Source organism: Aulonocara sp. 'chitande type north' Nkhata Bay, linkage group LG19, assembly GCF_057382095.1.
Source record: "Aulonocara sp. 'chitande type north' Nkhata Bay isolate Kocher_YH1m ecotype deep benthic linkage group LG19, A_spYH_male_GT1.1, whole genome shotgun sequence".
Classification (NCBI taxonomy): domain Eukaryota; kingdom Metazoa; phylum Chordata; class Actinopteri; order Cichliformes; family Cichlidae; genus Aulonocara; species Aulonocara sp. 'chitande type north' Nkhata Bay.
In genome coordinates, this window is record NC_141362.1 from 18,313,153 (window position 1) to 18,329,978 (window position 16,826).

Genomic DNA, 16,826 nt, shown 5'->3' on the forward strand with positions numbered 1-16,826 from the left:
ATAAATGGTACATGTTAAACCCTTTAGGTAAAAACAGCCTCTGTTGTTCTCTTCTGCACTGTGCTATTATCCTCTGTCTCATCTTCAGGGAGAGTTCAGTGACAGTAAACATGACTCTAGTTTATATGAGGTTAGCATCATACTGTAAATGGTCCTCGTGTTGTGATAAAACCATCCTGTCATTATGGTACTAGTCTCCATGGCAACCCCACCGTCATCACTCTCTCTCTCCTAGTAATTATGTGTCTGGTCAAATCTGTTTCCTCTCGTCCCCTTGGGTCTGAGCTAAATGAGTAAACACACACACGCGCGCACATGCACACACACACACGTACTCCTGCACACACAATAAAATGAAGAATGTGAAGTTACAACACTGTGCAGCTCATTTCACACAACCACTAAAATAAACACAGGCAAGCTCTGTGAGAGAGCCAATTATCTCTTTGCATTCTCTGATTATTTATTGTGCCTTATTTTTATTAATAATAGATTTTAAATTACGACTTTAAAAAAATAAATAATAAAACTGTTTGTTGTTCAAAAATACTCTATGAAAACCTATATGACTGATCTGTTTACACATTAGATAAATCATATTTTATCCAACATGAAAACCCTGTACGAGATGATCGGTCCTCCTTTGATGATCAGTGAGCAGCGGTGTGCTTTCATGCTTAGAAAAAGCACCGTAGATGTAATTTTTGCTTTGGAAGATGAGATGTTGATGGAGAAGAACAGAAACAGTTGCTTTGTGTCTTTGTGGATCTAGAGCTAGGGTACCAGGGGAGAAATCATTGTGCTCTATGAGAAAGTTAGGTGAGACTGGGGTATGACATGTATAAGGACAAGTGTATGCTAGGAGTGACAGATGGGTTCAAAGTGGGAATGTGATTACATTGGGGATCTAAGCTCCTTCTTGTTTGCAACAGTGATGGACAGGTTGACAGATGATGTCGGGCAGAAGTCTCTGTAGACTCTGATGTTTGCAGATGACATTATGATCTCTAGTGAGAGTAGGGAGGAGAGTCTGGAGACCAGATTGGACAACATTAGAAATGAGCACATCAGAGAGATACCCTACCCTAAAGGTAGCAGCTGAAAGAAGCAGATGATACAGCTTCACAAAAAGTGATAAATGCTGTCAGTACTCAGCTTTTAGAGGCAATTTATGCACCTTAAAATTAATTAATTAATTACAAAAATAGTCAAAGGAAATCCTAGGGTAAGTACAGTTGCTGAATGGAGGCATTTATTACAGCATGACACACTAAAAGGCCCCAACTGACAGAGAGGAGGATGCACATGCACAGTCAGCCTCACCAAGTCATTTGTCTGGAGGCATTGGCTAATACGAACATAATGCCAAGCAAGCTAAAGAGGCACTTAGAAAGTAAACATTACTTCTGAGAAAAACTCTGGCTACTCAAAAGAGTGCTGGCTCTGACTCAAGCATCCTCCAATGCTTAAACATCAGATACTCCAAAATCCAAGTACTGATCAGCCACAACAACCTGCTGGCCTAAGATCATGTAGGCACCAAAACAGCTCAATGAAACCTAAAGGTTCCCAGTTTAAACTTGTAGCAAGACGATCAGTGTTACATCTTCTGGTGTATTTCCAGATGAGTAAAGGTTCTAGACAACTTTCATTCATTTTGGTATATATGCTTACAATCTGAGCAATGCTTCTGATTTTGAGTCTACCATATCTGCAACCAGTCAGACTCAAAATAATTTAGCAATTGTTTACTTCTTAAAATAGTCAGAGGCTCTAACAGAACTGCAAAGAGCAAAATATGTCTACTAGCTGGTAAGTTAAGCTTAAGCAGACCCTTTAACTTTAACAATAACAACGACAACAACAATAACGGTGGTTAACACTGTTGCCTCACAGCATGAAGGTCCTGAGTTCAATTCCATCATCAGGTCGGGGTCTTTCTGTGTGGAGTTTGTATGTTCTCCCCGTGCCTGGGTTCTCTCTGGGTACTCCGGCTTCCTCCCACAGTCTAAAGACATGCAGTTAGTGGGGATATGTTAATTTGAAACTCTGAATTGCCTGTGGGTGTGAATGTGAGCGCGAATAATTTGTCTGTGTCTATGTGTTAGCCCTGCGACAGACTGGCGACCTGTCCAGGGTGTACCCCTGCCTCTCGCCCTAAGACAGGTGGGATAGGTTACAGCCCCCCCCGCGACCCTGAAAAGGATACGCGATAGAGGATTGATGGATGGATAATAATAATAATAATAATAATAATGACAACAACAACAACAACAACAACAACAGGCAAATGTGAAAAATGCTGTGATGGATTAATTTGATCATGTCTCTACAGGGTGGTCATTATGTGGATCTTTAAAGACTTAATAGACAGAGTTAATAAGTACCTGTAAGATGGCAAAACAGGCACTGTATTAAAACTACAGTTCAGAAAGCGTTGGAGAAGGTTTAGCAGCAGTATAAAGAAAAAACGTCATTTAAAACAAATGGACCCAGACATCCAGGGACTCTGGTTTGGTTGTATGAACAATGAAAGTGACTTGAAAAGCTCTGTTATGAAGGCAGATTGATGACCAGGAACAGTCTGCAATGTTCTTTTTGGTGGCCAAATTCACATTAGTTCTTGAACTTTTTCAACAGGCCACCTTTACCACTATTGCTCATAATTCTTTTAATCTTTTGATTTTTCATTCACTTGGCTTTCTCTCTGACTTTTTTTTGACAAAACATGAAGCTTTGATTCTTAACTTATGGGTCTGAAAATGTAAGCCAGTGCTGAGTTTTTTTAAACAAGCATTCTTTCTAAGAGCCAGCAGGGGGTGTCTCGTCTGGTTGTAAAAATATGATCGTGTAGAAGCCTTTAGGAAAATGTACCTTGTTCTGTAAGATCATTTAACAGTTAAAAAGGTCTCCACTGCTAGTTTCAAGTCTTACTAAACACAACATGATGTTTCTTTTGTAAATTAATGACCATATTAGAGTTAGAAAGAAGGGTGAAACGGGGTAAATATGCTTATCTTTATATAAAATCTTTGACTGTTAATATAAACCAATCCTGGCTTTTTTGAAATAATTCCATTCCCTCCTCTTGAAACGTCTCTCTCTATAACTCACAAGAACAACCGTAATCCTTTCTAGTGATTTTTCCACTGTGTGTATCTCCATCGCTGACATGCATGCAGACATGCTTGTTGCCATGGATGCTGTGTGAGCCTCAGCAGGCTGCCTGCTCCATTTAGTCGTTTTCTACCTTGTTGAGGATGAAGCGTACGCCCACGCTTCCATCTTTTTATTCCTCTGGAAACTTAACAGGGCGTCAGAGGGCCTCGACAAGCACTGAATCAGTGTGTCAGACTCCCCACTTAACAACCACACAGGCACAGTCTGGGCTGGTGAACACAGGTCTTTTTGTTTTACAGCGGTGCCCAAATCCTCCCCTTCTCTTCCAGTGACATTCCAACTAGAACATTTTCCCTCCATTTTTTTTTTTTTTTTTACTGACCTCCTCCTTCAACAAATAATTAAGCAAAGACGAGGCTCAACCTGAAACACACGTCCTCCTTTCAATTGGTTCATGGCATAGACTGTATGTAAAATATGCAAATGGACAATGTGATGCCACTTGTTGGCTTTTTGAAGACAATTTTGATGATAAAATGTGCTAATACTAAGATTCATAAGGTTTCAGTGTGCCAGAATCGACATGCTAAATGTGCAGCAGATCTCCCAAGGCCTGGAAATTAAATAACGCGTTCACATAAATCTTTTCAACACTTTGGGATTCTCAAAGTCCCACTGATATCTTCAACTTACATACCTCCTGCTATACATCAATACATGAGACAGCATGGTTCAAAGGGCATTTGTCCCAGTGGTAAAAAAGAAAAGTGTGTGGATTTAAAACACTAACATTCAGAGACAGACACAAAGAGAAGACGTGGGGGGAGTACGGGGTAATCTTTCAATGCTGGGTTTCCCCGACCTGCCTAAAGTCATCCCGCTGGACAAAGAGGGATGCTCAGAAGTTTCTTTTCCCCCGCATCAGTTTCTGTAATTTTCATCTTTCCTGCTATTCTGTCTTCCTGACATGAAAGCTTGGCAAGTTGCCTCGCCACCCACACGCTCATATGAACTTACACTTACAGTACGACCCAAATATGAGCGGTTAAATATTTGGTTACCTTGTCCTTGGCTTCACTCAGCTGGTCCTCCAGTTCAGAGAAGCTGAAGCCAGCCACCGTGATGAAGTCACCAATCACGGCCACAAACTTATCCCCTCGTTCCCTCGTCCTGCTCTGCTGGTAGTGCAGCTCCTGATGCGGGTAAAACGAGACGAGAGGCGTGTGATTGGTCGGTCTCTGAGGCTGAAGCATGCTTCATTACAATTAGTTTCACTTGAGCTTTCTTGGAACTCGGATGAGCGTATTTGTGCTGTAGCGCTCGTGTTCGCGTGTGGCAGAAAACATGACATGTCGCTTTCTGTGTCGCAGAGCGTGGAACATTACCAGCATTTAAACACCTCGCCCTGCTGCCCATCTCCGCACTACTCGAAAACATAATTACAGACAGGAGAAGAACCGATGGGAGGGAGCGTGACACAAACGCACAACAACTTACCGCCTCCAGTGCCTTCAGTCCACTTCTGATACTATGCACTTCTTTTTCCAACTCTGACAAACTGCAGAAGAAGGAAAGACAAATATGAAGACAACATTTGTTAGCTGTTTATTTATGTGTGTCACAACTCACATTGTCTGTTGCTTTTTATCAAGAATTTCCTCAACATATTAAAAATCATAAACAATTTTACTCAAGTAACAGCTGACACGGTCCTACTGTAACCACATGCAGTCAGAGGGAGAAATGCTCTTTTCCCTCAAGTGAAATATTGCACACTTACTTGACTTTGGCAGCTTCTTGTACGCTGCCGAGGTCCTGCTGGATGTGAAGCGTGTCCGGGTAGTTCTTCTCAAAGATCATGATCAAGTAGTGCAACATGGTTATGTTCCTATCGAATAATAAATAAAAAGAAAAATAGAATCAAGCAAAACAGAATTAACCAAAGTAATTTATGGAAGGATAAGGAATAGCCTCCTTTATTTTTGCTCACTTTATTTAAAACACAGGTCTTTGCTATTATTTCCATACTAACTATAAGATACATCAACATATACAGAAATTGCACTGGCACAAGAGTTGCAGTACATGATATTTACTGATAGATGTGCTCAGTGAGTGCACCCGCTGAGCATGGCACAGTTCTGTGCATGCAACTGATGCAAGCAGTAGCTCTCTTGAGTTAGGATTTAGTATAACTTTGCACAATCAACATCAGTATCTGAGAGGTTTTTTTTACCATTTAAAGATAAGCAATTGCAACATGAACATGAGACAGAGCTGAGATACTTAATCCTAAGGCAAAGGTGTAAAGTAAACTAATAAAAGGAAACAAATGTACTTGTTTCAGTTGTATTTGGGCTTAAGGTTTGAATTATTAGGGCCGTGGGCTCTTTGACTGACAGGTAGATGGAAACACAGCCAGCTGTGGTTGCTAGCTGCCTGCTAGGATTCAGCTCAGCCTGTTAGATCATTGAACTAGATCTCGGGAGCATGTTTGTGCTGCTGGTGTTCTTTAGATAATTTTTAATGCACCTACAACTTTTAATGCTTGCTGTGCGGGTAACTGTACTGACAGACCATCCAAGAAGTCTGTTGTCAGCTTTTAGAAAGTGAAATATTCTTGGATTTTATTCAGCATTTCTATCCGTTTTATGCACCCATAAGTCCTATAAATGCAACTTGCTAACCGAGATTGCTAAAACTGTCAACTAACCTATCCAAATAAACTAAAGCACTTATCCAAATGTAGTCACTCCAATAAACAAGCAGGCCCGCAGCACAAGTCAACACTTGTAACAAAGTGGATTAACTGAAGACAGCCCACCTGTCTATGCTGGACTTGGTGTCAGCGATCTTGTTGAGGCTGGAGATCTTAAACCCGAAGGCGTTGCCTCTCTGGCCTTTGTTCATGAAGTTGCCGAAGGCCAGCACCACCTCCAGGACCTGAGTCAAACGTTTGCTCCGGACCACCTCCTTGGACGCGTTCAGGATGGCTGTAGGAAAATGAAGAGGGAGAAAGAGAGAGAGAGAGAGGGTTGCAGCTGGAGACATCATTTAGCTGGTGACTGATATGTGTGCACTCTCAGCTTTTCATATTACATAACACTCTGGGCTTTCACCATCTCCTTCCATTCTGTTACTCTACTCAAACCCACAGACACGCATACAACCTAAAAATCACCATCCTTTCCTTCATTTCTAACATCCTTCATGATGAGTGATCAATATTTCCCAAAAAAACTGGGCAGCTCGGTGGGGAAACCCATCGAGTCCTTCCATCCATCCATAAAACAGCAGAGGGAGGGAATATTCCAAACATAACTCTGTAGTGTCAGCCTCTTTCCTCCAGAGAGCTGCAAGGTCTGGCAAAGTGCAGGTGGTTCCCTGTCTCCACAGAGGAAACCTCAGTGTGAATGTGAAAATCATTAACAAGTTTCATCTTGTTATTGTTGCAGTTCTTTGTGCTGTGATGCAGCATGGGAATCAGTCTTCTGGCTCTGCTGTCAGGGTTCTGAAAGGCTTCTATTGAACCTGCTGGGTGGTCCAGGGAAATATAGACTCATGCAGAGTATATGACAAAGCAACATGAATAATAAAAGGGGATGAACACTTTATTACGGTCATCCACAAACTGTGGTTTGCAAATATTTTGGGATTCTGGAGGTCTGAGTGGATCCACCAACTCACAGGATGCCTGTACTTTATTTCCAGTCCATCGAGGGATCAGAAGCAGAGGCGCCGAATTCATTTTAGAAGAGGGGATCCAAAAAAAGCAAACAAATAAAGTCTGTATCCAGAGAGATCTGGACCGGAAGTGAAGCTGCTGTTTATGACTAAAAAGCATGTTTTACTACACCGGTGACATTTTTAGAATGTGACCAAAGTGAATAAATACTGTGGACATGACATGCAAAATGTCACTTAAGTAACAGTAACAGTGTTACACACGCACTGTGTGTGGTTAATAAAAGCATTTTGCCCGTATTCATTATGTGTGTTAATGCTACATAAAACACAATCTCTGCAAGCTGTGCAAGACATTAAAGACAGTTGACAATTGATTTTCACCACTAGGAGGATGAGGATTTTTTGTGCTTTTTGGCTCCTACTTCAATCACTGGTGATTAGCTGTAACATTTTACTTGTTCCCAGACAATCTGACAAATGTCTCACAGCACACACAAGCTGAACTACCAGTCAGCAAATAAAACGTTGCTCTCATAAATGATGTGATGCTCATCAAAGGCCAGAAAAAACATTCCGGATTAGCAGAGCAGTGTCTTTAAAGTAGATCTGGCTCAAAGAGACTCAGTCACAACACACCCTGTGCATGCACGTGCATGCACACATGGCTATGAACCTCACTGGAAGCCTTTTCCCTCACTCTTTGAAGTTAGCTGCAGCATTTACAAGAGACGCTCTCCCCTCTTAACATAGGCCAGCTTTCCAAAACAGCCTCCCTGGTAACCTGAAAGCTGGCTTGATGGGGGAAAAAAACCCATACATAGTTGACCGTCCTCTCGCATCATGCACACGCACACACAAATTTAACTCAAAGGTAGGATTGTGAAAAAGCTTTGGTCTTGGTGTTCGCGGCTGATGACATTTCTAGTGTGGGAAACGTTGTTTTGTTTCTGGGTGTGTAACTGTGTGCCCTAAAAAGAAAACAAGTGCTCGAAAATGTAATCTTCTTTTCCATTTTTCTGTCAAACTGCGTCAAAAGACTGTTTGACGACAGTTCTGATGCATGAATCGAATCTAAGGTCAACTAATATTTCTGGCTTTCTAAGGAAAAGCTGCCATTATGCAATATTTTATGACTGTCTCCACCCCATCTCATCTGAAGCAATCAGCTGCAAGCTCCATTCTTGCTCAACATAATCTGTAAAAATAGGTCACAAATACATAACTCCATTTTATGGCAACTGTGTGTGTTTTTGTTTTTCCTCTCATTACTCAGCAGCAGCACTGAGGGGCACTGGCATTACAGTTCTGTTTTAAAAGCCAAATAATCTAGTTAATTTTTCACTGTTTGCTTTTCACTGTTCATATAATTAAACATTTTTTTTAACCATATTTCTCTTTTCCTTTAGCTGCCACAAAATTTAAATCCCTGCTGGATTTGGTTTCCTCACATCAGCGCACATGTGCAGCTATGGTGCAGAGAGAAGTAGCAAGAAAAGCCTTGATGAAAACATGAAGCAAAATTTTCATGCACATAGAAAGCCAATGCAATGACCGGGCATTGGCACAAGTTTGAGCAGGGCAACACAAATGGAGGTGAATTCCCGTTTGCACGAGTGAAACTGTCACTGATGTGTTTTATACAAAAATGGGGATCCAAGAAACAAAGTTCATGTTTACATAACCTTACAGTGGCCTGTAAGGTTATGTTTGTTCTTACCTTCAACCTTGGGCTTTGTTTCAGCAAGACGCTCTGCAAACTTCTTCTTAAAGAACAGAGCCTGCAGTCTCTGCTGGTAATGGTCAATTCTGTTGAGGAGAAAAGAGTGACAGAGGGGGGAAATGGGGGGAGGTGAGTTACATCTGTCTCCAGGGGAGTCCAAGTTCAAAGCTAGAAGTCACTCAACTGTGCAAAACTCCCTCTCTCAGTTTTCACTGCATTATCATCCAATAAGCGCCTATCAAAATGGAGAGTTGACAAATGGATTTGTTAAACTTGCTCAAAAGTTCACCAAAGGAGGGGGTGGGGGGGATTTCAAAGAGGGACTCAGGATATTAAATTGCAAAAAAAAGGAACTAACTAATTCCCAGATGTGTTCCTCAGACCAGCGGATATGTGGTCAAAAGGGTAGTAGCAGAGGAAACAAAGCAGAAAGGTGATATTTCATTAAAAGGAAACAAATAGATTTGTCTGTCAGGAAAAAACGAGTTCTGAGAACTAGAACAGCATCCAGGAAAAAGGCATTGATTTAGGCATTGGTGTTACTACAGTTGTCAAAACAAGACTAGTTTCTTCAGCTAAAAAAATGAATCACACCCAAGCTTGAGGCTTGTTTGGGATTCCACCCTTGTCTCCGTGCATTGAAAGCTATCAATTTAGCACCCATTCCCTGACTGGATGATCTTTTCTTTTTGCATTAAATCTGTTGCAGCTTCTTAGAAATTAAGTTCCTTTAAAATTAGTAAATTAAAACTGCAGTGAAACATATGAATTATGCGCCTAACCTAGCATGGATGTTGTTACCTGAAGCTGAGTATCACACTATGTTTACCTGCTCATCTCAAAGAGGAAGCGATCAGCTCGGGCCATTCTCTCCAGCTCATGTTTGTGCTCCTCCAACAGGTCGATATCACTTTTCTCTGGGACAAACTTCAAAAGCTAGAAAGACAACAAGAATCCAAAAGTTCACGCAGAAGACTGTTGGCAGCATTTTAAACGACAGAATCGGGTCTGTTTTAATGCCGTGGAGCAACAATATTTAACAACAGATTGTAGCTTTGTGCCTTGTGTACAAAGATTTCACAGGCTGCTCTTAATCTAATCATGAAATTAGCAACTGCAGATAATCTGCAAATTCTTCTTTATTTTACATTTAGACACATTATTGTTAAACTCCATGCAGTGAACAACGTCTCATTTTTTTACTTCTACTCTTTGCGAAATGTTTCACCTTGTTATTTTACTTTACAATAATGCACCAATCCCAACTAAATATATTATTAAGATTTACTAACTATTGCATTCTGCTTTTATTCACTTTTTTTTTTTTTTTTTTTACATTGCCTCAGACTTTGAAGCTTGATTATCATCAATAATTACATTTTCTTCCCATAATAAAGCAAGTATAGGGACATTGTTTTGACCCAACCAGTCGCAAAAAACCTGAAAAGCTTATTTTCACTGGACCATACCTGCTCCAGCATATCTTTAGCAAGCTCTTCTCTCTCATCCATCTCCAGGATTGCCCTCTTGATTTCTTCATTGCTCATTTTTAATCTAAAGGGTAAAAAAAACAACAACTTTATTACAGTAAAAGAACTACTAGTGGACTAGCTCATTGCTCATAATACCAGCCTGGACCAGTGACAAACCCCGGGAACACTGCCAGCTGTTTTCAGTGCATCTGATCACTGAGCCGGGTTGCAATCAATAACAGCATTGTTAGTCTGTGCAGCAAACCCCTTATTGACCAACTGCTGACCCCATTTGGGTCTAGTCTGTAGCCCAGGGTCATTTGCTATTGACTCGAAAAGGAGTTCAGGGACCACGCTGATGTTTTGTCAGACACACAAAGAGCTCAGAAAGCATATGTATTGATCTGTAGAGGGGGGTAGAGCTTAAATTCTCAAAAGGGCTTCGGACCAGCGCTATTAGGAGACAGACAAATAGGAGCCATATTGCCAAGTGGATCTTAAATGATGACAATTGATTCGGGTACAGATGCAGAGGGATTCAAAAGCCCTTGGGTGGGGGACTAGGGTTGAATAAATGCGAGTTAATATAATGTAAGCGACTCAATGTAGAGTCTGCTTGTAGCTGAATGTGTAATAATAGACCGGATTTTCACAGTAGAAATCAGAACATTACTTTCCAAGATGTTGCTTTAGCTATATAATGCTTTCAGATAAAGATGTATGGATTGAGTTACACTCACAGATGGCCTAGGTGTCCATTAAAAACACATTTCTGGCTCTAGATGCATGAGGCCATCATTCCAAGCAGCTCCCACACAGAGTTAGTGCTCTAACCCCTGACCTAATGTTACTTATTTATCAGTGGTCTGCACTGAGGCCATTTCTTCAGCACTATAAAACTAATTAGCAGATAATTACTGTGGCTGAGTGAGCTCGAACCACTGCAAATACAACAAAGCAAAAACATAAAATAAAATAAAATAAAAACAACAAACATGCTGCAAGTAGTCCAGGAAAAAAAAAAGCTGGGAAAGTCTTGGAAACAGTCATGTTGGACCTAAGCTGAAGGAATTAGCTGGAAAAGATAGGTTTCCAGAGAAGATCTGAATATGAGTAAAAAGAAAAGATTAAAAAGGCCTAAGTGAAAAGGTCCGGTTAGAGTTACACTAGGCATGAATCTAGAAATCAGGACTAAAAAGCTACTGGTTTAATGACCTAAGCGAACCAGGCTTAAGAGTGTTCCAGGTCTGAGAAATAACCTGAGGCTATATGTTTCACTTGTTTATAATATTTTAAATATTTTTTTATAAAATTATTGCTTAATTTAATGAGGAGGTATCCAATATAACACTGTCACCATAGGCAAAAATATTCCTACATTTACTTCTCAACTATCAGGAAATAAGCCTGCACACTTCAAAATAAAACCAATAATCTCTCCAGACTGTAGTGGAGACTGGATGTAATAAAAGCATGAAAGACCTTCTCAAGCTCGTTAAAATAAAGAAAGAAATAAAAGCCGTCTCATTGAAGAAAATAATCAAATATGAAGCCAACATTCTTCATATGAGATTTGCATGCTGAGAAGAGTCCGGTGTCAGCGATACATGTATATGTGAGAGGACAAACAAACCTTTAGCTTTGAAATAACCGGATCTATAAGTCTAATTCAAGAGAAAAATTAAAAAAATAAAGCCGGACTTTTTTAGCATAACAGTTACAATTTGTTACAGCATTTACAGAAGACTGACATGTATGTCATACGTTAGTGTAATCTGTATAAGAGTAACTCAAAAGGCAGCCTTGCAAGTTGCAGCGCATCGAGATCTCACAGCAGACGCTAATCAGCTGTTTACTGATGATGCGATACACTATGATTAATCATTCAAGCCGAAGCCCCTTACTTTGAAAGCAGGATGACACAATTCTGTGCACGTCTGCCATCAATGACTGACAGCTCTTTGACCTTCCGCGTGCTGACGTATATGTCATCCATCGAGCCAGTCTCTTTCTGCAGAAAGACAGAAAAACAGATTACGTTTTGCTCGCATAAAATGCAAAGCGTGCACACTGTAACGTCTTTTCTTCGCATCTGCATGACATCTTTAGCTGGTTGAGAGACGACCCCTTCTGAGCGTTTAACAATGTGATAATTTAGAACAGATTCACGAAACTCTGCTTTAAACTACCAAAGACAGTTTGTTGCAGTTGTTTAATCATTTATCAAACTCAGACTAAAAGGCTGCACTCTGGCCAAACACTTTAGTCATTCCCCCGACCTGTTTTTGCAGTTTTCTGAGGCCATAACGCACATCTCATTAAACATTATAAACTCCTTGACTCAGGATGGGAAGGGGCATGAAAACATGTGACACAAGCTGTGGAACAAAAAAATAAAGAAACTCTACAGCAGGTCTTGGGCGAGGACATTTTTTTGGTGAGTCACCATTGCAAATCCAATGCAGGCAAACCTATAAACTTTGCAGAGCAACAGGAAACATGGCTGATAGCTTGATGTAAGCCAGTCAGATATTTCTGTAAGCTCTGCACAAATGTAGTATTAAAATGCACCAGGGGAAAGAACACATGTCTGAGAGGACTGCATGTTAAACGCATTCTATTTATGGTCCGATCTGCTTTCCTCCCTGCCAGAAAATGTTCTTCCTGAGGTCGTTGAGTATGACATTTGTAAAACAGATGTGGCTTGTAAAGAAAGTGTCGTTTTTCCATGCCCGTGCTGACCCAAGGTGCCTGGCAGCCAACTGAGGTTGGCACCGGGTTAGGGGGACAACTCCCATTCACTGAAAACTGCCAAAGCCCTCTCTGCACAAGCGGTGAAAGCTATTGTGCCAACTTAACCAAGTGTAACTGGAGACTTTATCTTTTCTAACAGCTATGAAGTAACAGTGATGGAAATGTGGCGTTTACAATTGCATATTCAGGCTTTTTCCAGCTGAGATTATAATGAATAATTAAAGAAATTAAAGATGATTATTGTAATTATGGTAATCAACACAATAACAAAAAGGCAAGATAAGGAGTAATAAGGCAGTGATGATTGGGATTAATGTGGACCCTCTACTCATTTGTATTGGCACCATTATATTATCCAGTGATGAAAATCATATCTTTAACACTGGAGAATTATTAACCTTAGTTTAAAGCAGTGGAAAATAATCTGATTTATGAAGCGTGTATGACATAAGATAGTTTGCTGGAAGTTTTCTGCACTTCTAGAGAGATGCCAGGAGAAACCTGAGACCAACTGGCTTCAAAATAAAAAAATAAAAAAAATAAAAAAAAGACCACTTTTAGTTAATTTTTCTGAGGATTTTTTTCCCCCCCCAAATTCTCCACCGTGCTCACTGGTTAATGTTGTTGCTAAATTTGGTTTTACTCCACTCACCGAGACTCTTTTGGTGAAGAAAGCTTTGGCTGGAAATGGTGCTAACAAGGGCAGTGAGATTGAACGGAAACTGCAAAACCATGGGCCATAAAACCAAAACAATTATCTTAAAGAAACCGTAAGCCTGTTTCAGCAAAAACAAAACACAAAATCAATAGGTTTTTATACTAGGTGACCACTTTGGTGCCTAAACTGACCAAACAGAGAATGGAAAAAAAGTAATTAAGATAAGATCTCGAATGGCACACAAACTTGTGTTTCCTGGTTAAAAGTCATTTATCTGATTTGGACCAACACCACGCCCTCTGCCTCTCTTTACTGCCTTTGTAGTACTAGAGCCTAGAATTAAGCTGAAAACAAAGCCAACACAAAAAATTGCAGTTCCTCTAGTGGCCTCTAGTGGCCACTAGTGATCGCTAGCTCCCACAGTGTGTCAAACCGCAAAAACTTGCATGTTAAACCATTTAAGTTTACAGCAAACATAAACATGTGTACAGCTTGGTAAAAAAATGGTTCATAAAAATTTTACAGTGCCTAATTTCTTTTCTTTTTTTAATAACTTCTCCACCTGGATATTGGCGGCTTTGTTAGAGAGGTATATGCCCACATAGGTAATGGATGCTTGTAGCTGTCTTGCTACACTATGTTTGTGAAATTGGTGCCTTCTGGATAATTACTAATATAAATATCTAGGAATTAATATGATTGTTGGATGTGCAATTGTATGGACCATACAGCAGTTCTGGTTGGTTTTAATGTTTCCTTAGTCTGTTAGCAAAATTAGCAGATATGTGGGTCTGTCTATTGCAAACAAGCTAGCTCGCATTTGCTGCTAACATATTAGTCCACTGTCATCTAAATATAGTAACTTCTGGCTCCAAAAAGCCAGCATGGTGGTAATGGTAATGCTAATCTTACAGCTTTACAATGTCCCCAAAGCCAAAAGGTGATATCACTATGGCCACATCCATCTTTGATATACAGTCTGTGGTTTTTGCATATCAACTCCACACAATGCTAGAGAGATATTTGATTTGACTGATGTTTTTGTTCTAACATATTTAGGTATAATAATGTTGAGAAACGTTCAGGGCTGCAGTGCATGTGTTCTGTCGTTAAGCTATGAGAATGCTTTGGCATTAGGAAACTGCACAGGATAATTTTATGTCATAACTTTTACACTGTATGACTTATCATTAATATTCAAAATCTTGATGCTAAAGTATGCCGATCAAAGTTCATACATTCAAACCCATTCATTACACTATTCTAGCTGGCTGGCTGCTTCTTTGTTGCAGAAGAGAAAATAACAGAGAAATAAAGATGGTTGAGAAGCTAGAGGATTTAAACTCACCTGTTTGAAGGATTGGTTAGTGAGCAGGTCCTGCCCAGGCAGTCGAAGAGTGCAGAAAGACACAAAAAAAAAATTGAAAACACATGCAAAGATTAGCACATCAAGCAGAAAAAAGGTGGTGGCTAGAGCAAAGAAATATAACTACGCACACTACAAGCTGAAGCCGGGAAGCCCTCTGTGAGAAAAATCATCTACCGTCCGAGTCATCAGGGGCTCATGAATCTAAACCTCTCTGTACTGCATAAATTTGGTTTCTGTCTTCTCAAAGAGGTCATGATTGTTATAATGAATTCTTTTGATTGCATCTACATCTGCCTTGACGTGGAAAAACACAACCATGAAAAATGACTGCGGTAACTAATCCTACCGAGGGCAAATGTAAACAAAAGCCCATTTTTAAAGTAGAAGGACCAGTGACAAGCTTAAAATAAGTAATTATGCCATGAATAAACACTGCAATACTGTCCAGCTGAATCAAATCTAGCCAAATGGAATCGAGTTGTCAAAGCCAGGAAGATGTTGGGTTTTATGTGGCTACGTCCATAGAGATCTGAATTTAACCGTTGGCCTGTGCCAATAAAAACCTGCTCTGTATAAATAAATACCCACAGTAAATCACTGTCAGAAACAACCTCAAGTGACCCATTCCTCTTTAATAAAAGCCTGCAAAGAGAGGATGGGCTTAAGGCTGTCAGAAGGCTTTTAAGCGACACTGTAAAATACATTACAAAGGAATTCAACAATTTTAATGCTTCAAAAGAGACTTTGCATTGAGCCAACTAATTAGAGCAAATTAACATTCCACTTAAACATATTTAAATCTGTGTAATATATCAGTTGGTGTAATTCCACCCAGTATTACCACATGACAAGTGGTGTGCAATTAGTTTGTGGCACAGAGGGGTGTAATTGCGCCGCACTGTATGGTGTTGCCACCAAGACAATTATCCTATTAGTTAGTGCCATGATTTAGTGAATGCCCTCTTTATTTTAGCTTTGGTAAAAAGTTTCCTGTATCGTGACTCCTCGTGACTTCAGCGGTTTCCTACATGTCGCCCTGATTCATGAGCCCATGAAGAACCAGTCAAGGTCTCACACAAATGCTCTGCAGACACTAGTGCAAAGCAGCAGCTCTGTGGCATCTCTACAATAAGGCATTCAGCAGTGAACAGCTGCTCATGTTAGCCCGGAGCTGGACCTTGGCGCTCTCAAGAGTTCCTTTTTACACAACCCACCCTTTAGCCTGTCACACACACTTTCAGTAATACACACAGTTCAAGAATCTAGGCCAATATGGTACTCCACACACACAAAACAATTGCTTATACGCACACACTCTCACACTCACTTCCAAGTCATAAAACTACAAGCCACTTCCAAACAAATCCAAACCTGTTGTCTCTGATATGCTGAAAACATCTTCTCTATGTCTTTCAGGTCGAGGATCTTGAAAGCTCTCAGATCATCAATGTCGCTCCAGATGGTGCCATTGACCATGTTCTAAAAACAGGGTGGAGTGACATAAGAGGTTCATGCATATACACTGATTCATTCACAACTGCTCATTTTAAAACTGTTACAGTTCAAAATATGAGGTCAGCATATGTACAAACAAAATTTTCATGCTTCAGACTGCTCTAAACACTCCACTTCAGGATGTTTTTTCATCCTCTCCTCTGTGGGATGTCACAGAGTGGGGACATCCTTACATGGTTGCTGAGGCAGACAGCTTAGACTGTGAGCACAGAAGCTGAGTGAAGTGGTAGATGGGACCTAGAATATGATGAACTGAAGGTGAACTGAAATGAAGATGCAGTGTTACATAAAAAAGGAGAAAAGAAAACCTCTGAGGCTGAAAAAGCAAATGTAGAAGTTCCAAAAAATACATTTCCACAAAGCAGATATGCAAGTTACCAGAACGCCAAAGTTGAGCCTTCAAAATGAGACTCCATCTTTCCATCTTTTATATACAGTCTATGCCCAGAAGAGTCCAAAAATGATAATGTAGACAGCGAAAGCAGAATACGTCCACTTTAAGTGCTGATTTGAGTTTTATTATAATTCATA

At 40.2% G+C, this 16,826-nt stretch overlaps 1 protein-coding gene across 8 annotated transcripts in view; it reads right to left on the bottom strand.

Annotated features, from left to right (window-relative positions):
- The window catches only part of daam2 (dishevelled associated activator of morphogenesis 2), a 110,729-nt gene that overhangs the window by 5,737 nt on the left and 88,166 nt on the right, over positions 1 to 16,826 (bottom strand). For 5 of the 8 annotated variants that reach the window (XM_086273715.1, XM_086273714.1, XM_086273713.1 and 2 more), the window contains 10 exons: positions 16,152 to 16,259; positions 14,760 to 14,789; positions 11,904 to 12,010; positions 9,997 to 10,081; positions 9,357 to 9,463; positions 8,525 to 8,613; positions 5,945 to 6,113; positions 4,901 to 5,008; positions 4,618 to 4,678; positions 4,182 to 4,313 (listed from right to left, as the gene is read on the bottom strand). In XM_086273715.1, the coding sequence (XP_086129841.1) occupies positions 4,182 to 4,313; positions 4,618 to 4,678; positions 4,901 to 5,008; positions 5,945 to 6,113; positions 8,525 to 8,613; positions 9,357 to 9,463; positions 9,997 to 10,081; positions 11,904 to 12,010; positions 14,760 to 14,789; positions 16,152 to 16,259 (996 nt within the window). The remainder of the gene's footprint in view (positions 1 to 4,181; positions 4,314 to 4,617; positions 4,679 to 4,900; positions 5,009 to 5,944; positions 6,114 to 8,524; positions 8,614 to 9,356; positions 9,464 to 9,996; positions 10,082 to 11,903; positions 12,011 to 14,759; positions 14,790 to 16,151; positions 16,260 to 16,826) is intronic. The other 3 variants (XM_086273718.1, XM_086273717.1, XM_086273716.1) reach the window with 1 other exon arrangement.